The 4614-nt window shown below is 34.0% G+C and overlaps 1 protein-coding gene and 1 pseudogene across 1 annotated transcript; both read right to left on the bottom strand.

Annotated features, from left to right (window-relative positions):
- The window catches only part of LOC100574479, a 7649-nt pseudogene extending 4958 nt beyond the window's left edge, over positions 1-2691 (bottom strand).
- LOC115034136 lies at positions 108-4394 on the bottom strand. Its single transcript, XM_029489916.1, has 6 exons — positions 4390-4394; positions 2133-2193; positions 1795-2054; positions 1527-1742; positions 1117-1396; positions 108-1019 (listed from the first exon to the last, which is right to left on the bottom strand). Exons 1-6 carry the CDS (start codon positions 4392-4394, stop codon positions 1002-1004), a joined length of 840 nt encoding a protein of 279 aa, XP_029345776.1. The 3' UTR covers positions 108-1001.
- Between the last annotated feature and the right edge of the window lie 220 nt (positions 4395-4614).

The raw sequence follows: 4614 nt of genomic DNA on the forward strand, positions 1-4614 counted from the left end.
AACGGAAATTTGCTATGTCATGCGTGTGTAAGACGGAGACAACAAATGCATGGGTAGCGTCCTCTTAATATATGGCAAATTCGCTACATGAGAAATCGAATGAATATCGAATGTTGTAAAAATTTAAACTTCAAACTCTCATAAAAATTTAATTTTACTTTCTTGTTTGTATTTTTTTTTTTGAAAAATGTAGATAATCTTATAATGAATCTTGTGTTCAATATTCAAATCTTAAATCTAAAAAGAATATATTTTTGAATTTTCAACTCAAAATAATGTGCAAATTTTCGTGATTTTATGCTTTTGGTCAAAATTCGAACTTTAAATGCTTATAAAAAAAAAATTGTGACTGGATTTTTAATAATTTCCAAATGTTATTGTAACAATATATTAAGAGCATTGTATTAAACTATCAAGCTTATTTACCTAACTCATATTAGAGCTGGTACAAATACAAATAATTAAGCCTTTGGCTGATAATAGAAGTACCTGATAATAGTTGTTGCACAAAAAATGTAATACACACTATTGACAAAGAATATTTGAGACTGTGCTACTCGTATTTAATAAATAATTTGCGTGGATCTTCACGCTTACAATGGATACATAAAAAGTTGCACTGTGATTTCCGAGTATGTTACAAAAGTATAAAAACTTCTTAGATTTCTACAGCGAAAAATTAATTTTATACAATCATAGACATAATACACATGACGAACATACTGCACGAGTAGTGAGCCTGATAAAAAATAACCCTAATCAGCCTGGATTCAGACGTGATCAGCCCAAGCACTAATAAGCACCTTGTGCCAGTTAAAAATTGTTAAATTTGGACTTCGAATATTTCGTTGAAGAATAATATTATAAAGAAAATACAACTTATACCTAACCTAACCTAACCGCAAGTCTTTGATTTATGAACACCCGAATTCTACCTCATATCAACGGTCTGCTACCTGCACGGTACCAGTTTACCACAGCATCCATTTTCACGTGAACTCTCAAGAATGTCTAGGGGTCTGCAAAAATCAGATTTATTTCATTGAAATCGATTTTAATTCGCATACATAAGACAGTCCAGGCGCCCTCTTATACTATATCAGTAGCTGAACATACGTCTGCGTCCCACGGACAGCCATTTTCAAGGGCATACGTAAGGCAGTTCAAGTGTCCACCATCCACTGCATTAGAACACGTGATTTTGTCCCACGGGCATCCGTTTTCATGCGCGTACGTAAGACAGTCCAAATGTCCGCCATGCGCAGCATAAGCACACGTAAACTCGTCCCACGCGCATCCGTTTCGATGGGCGTACATCAGGCAGTCCAGGCGTCCAGTCTCCGCAGCTTTGGTGCACGTCCGATCGTCCCAAGGGCATCCGTTTTCATGGACATACCTAGTGATGTAAATTTTCATGAACATTTTTTTTTCGTGAACATTTTAAAAAAGTCAAAAATTTTCAAAAAAATTCAATAAAAATAAAATGTTTCAATTGGAAATTTTCAAGCTAGCATCTCTAGACATACCTCAAACACGTCAGTTTTCCGGACATTGCGGCGTACATGCTCGTCAAACAGTCCCAGGGACTGCCGTTCTCGTGTGCATACACTAGGCATTCTAGGTTGCCCTTGCGAGCAGCCTGGGTGCACGCCGATGGAAGCAAATCGTTCGCTGTGTACCAGGGAAAGCCGATCTCCCGAGCGAACTTCAAACAGTCGATGTGTCCGTGCGACGCTGCCTTTCTCACATGTATACATCACGACTGTCGTGGATTGCGGGCTCCATCTGTCAAACGTGGACCGCCTGTCGCCGAGTGAGTCGAAACCGCCACTATCAGTGTTCAGTTTGACGATTTGGAAAAGCGACTCGCAACAAATCTGCATGTCGACGTCCGGAACTTCCAGCTCGTCGTACATGTCCCGCCGAATCTTGTCACACGCGTAGTAAGCCGTCTTCAACAGACTGGGTACGACGTACGTTCTCTCGTCGTCAGCAACCATGTCTTGGCTGTCTTGCCCAAAGAGTGAGTGCTCGAAGTGGGTGCCCTGCGTGAACTGCAAAGAAAAAATAAAACAATTATTGTCAACACGATAACACATTCGAATTGATGACACACACCTGTAGAGCAATACTCCGATAGGACTACGAGTGATTTGTTCGATGAGAAACGTGATAACCGAAAGTCTAGGCCATCTGTAAAAACGAAATGAAAATTAATACGGATTGTGATGTGTTCTACAACGATTAGAGCACAATATTAAAGTCTGTTTTACAGCTACGCAGTCTTTCGAGTCAAACGTGTCGTGTTCTTAATTTTAGCTCTTCACGCCTTTAGAAATTGTCTGTTAGATTACGGTTGGTAAATATTGTCTCACGATTACATATATGGCTTAATATGAGAATACGGTAAAAAGCACAAATACGATAGACGACGTAGCTGTGAGCCTATGACAATGGAATTACCAAATAATAAGCTTTGATATTAAACAACATTTTATTTTTATGAAAATGCTACTCGTAAATGTATTAATCAATTAAGATTAGTGGAATTCGTAATTAAAGGCTCAATCTAAAGCTTAGGTACGTATCCATGACAATTTTACACTCGATAAGGGCTTTGTCAATCAATAATTTGAAGTATTTTATCATGTTTTTACAACACAGGTTCATTACACGCGTTGCCTACATGCCTAGAGTACGCACTATCATTTATTATAATATTATGTTCAAATGATTGTACTTACATTAGTGGTCTATATTATAGCATTGAATTTTGAGGTGGCGGTGGGAGGGTGTAAAAATCCCTTTATGGGATTCCTGACAATAAAATTAATAATACCAATTATATGCGCGCGCACACACACACACACACACACACACACACACAAAACTGATGCACTTCTTTAATATATTATTGTGATTTACATATGTATATGTGTATATACTAAAACAAATAATTTCATTATGCCACAATACAAATAATATAACATATTTTTACGAATGTTATATTGTTTTAACAGTTATGTAACTGATTGCATCGGATAGTAGTTTTATAGCACGTACATAAAGTGTCATAAAAAAAAACGTCATTGGGACGACATTCTAATCCCCCTGATACACAGTGATAATTGCACCACTTGTAGTACTTATAGCTAAATAAGTATAAGTGGTTCAAGTGGTTGTACAATGAATTTTGTGTGTGTAAACGATGAGTACTTTTGGATAACAAACAGAGCAGGAAAAGGAATAATATTCCTATTACTATAATATTACTAAATATGTTAAGATGCGAGCCACATGAGTCCATGGCGCGAGTCATAATTAACTTAGTTAAAAATCAGTTATTTTTTTTTTTTTAAACCTTAACAAATATTATATTAATATACCTAATATAGATCAAACAATTTTATAATGAAATTGTCCATCATCCAATTAATTTCTACAGATACATTCATAATTTATTACTTTATCAACGATCAAATCAAACTATAAAAAATTCAATTGTATTAATGTATTTTTGTACCTAATAATCTACAACTTTTTTCGAATTGGTGGTAAAACTTATTATTTTTAAAGTTAATAATTAAGCGAATTATTAGAATATCATTAATTGCACGTTTAATATTAATTATTAATCAATGAATAGTATAGGGATTCTATAAACAAATTATTTAAAACAAAGTTTAAATAAATAAAAAATAAAATATTTAATTAAACCAATACCTGTATCACATTTTGCCACGTTATTAGTAGACATTTGTCTCACCAATTTTCTACAACTTTTTCTGATTTGGTATGAAACTTTTTTTTTAATAAGTTACTTAGCAATTATACTTAAATTATCTGAAAAATAATCTATGTCACGATAACTTACCCATCATTGTTCAGTGTTTATACATAATCGCAAATTTTATAGTATTATAGTTACATACAAAAAGATTTTTTTCTATATAAACTTTATTAGTTAATAGAAGAATACAATCAGTGGCGTATTTATTTTTTTTTTTTCTTAAAAAACTAAAATTTCTTACATATTTGCTGATCCCGATTTATGTAGGCTTTTGCGGACATGACTTTTTCCCGTAAACAAAATATTTATATGAAATATAGTTTAAAATTAGCCAACGGACGCTGTCGAACGCTGAAAAACCCGTTGCCGCGTGTACCTAGACTTTTCCTTGTATTGTATGTACCAGGTAGGTACCTAAATTACCACTTTATAAAATACCCGTATTAGATAAATATCAATAATTCTCAGAACAGTCGAAACATTTCGAGAAGTTGACGACGCACATCATTCTCCAATAAACAATTTCCATAGGTAGCTATTATTAATCTATTTGAATTTTTGCTTTGTAAGCAAGGCAGTTGTCGTAGAATCGTGATTACTTCATGTTGGTATTTCGTTACCGAACGACGGCAGCGGCTACAAGTACGGTTCATATTTTTTCAATAAAATAGATAATATCTATTACCAAATAAATATGTAATAAATTAGTTAATAATAATAATAATAGCTCATTGATCTGATGTGAGCCGTAAATATATTATTTTTAATAATAGCTAAAAACATTAATGTAATTTGCGCGGCGTTTACTGGCCGACAATATTAGT

This window comes from Acyrthosiphon pisum, chromosome A2 (assembly GCF_005508785.2).
Source record: "Acyrthosiphon pisum isolate AL4f chromosome A2, pea_aphid_22Mar2018_4r6ur, whole genome shotgun sequence".
Taxonomy (NCBI): Eukaryota; Metazoa; Arthropoda; class Insecta; order Hemiptera; family Aphididae; genus Acyrthosiphon; species Acyrthosiphon pisum.

Excerpts from the sequence above, each read along its gene's own strand:
- LOC115034136 (XM_029489916.1), bottom strand. Across the intron at positions 1,743-1,794 it reads CTCGGCGACAGGCGGTCCAC|AAAGGCAGCGTCGCACGGAC; the intron begins GTTTGACAGATG and ends TATACATGTGAG. Across the intron at positions 1,397-1,526 it reads GGAAAACTGACGTGTTTGAG|GTATGTCCATGAAAACGGAT; the intron begins GTATGTCTAGAG and ends TTACATCACTAG.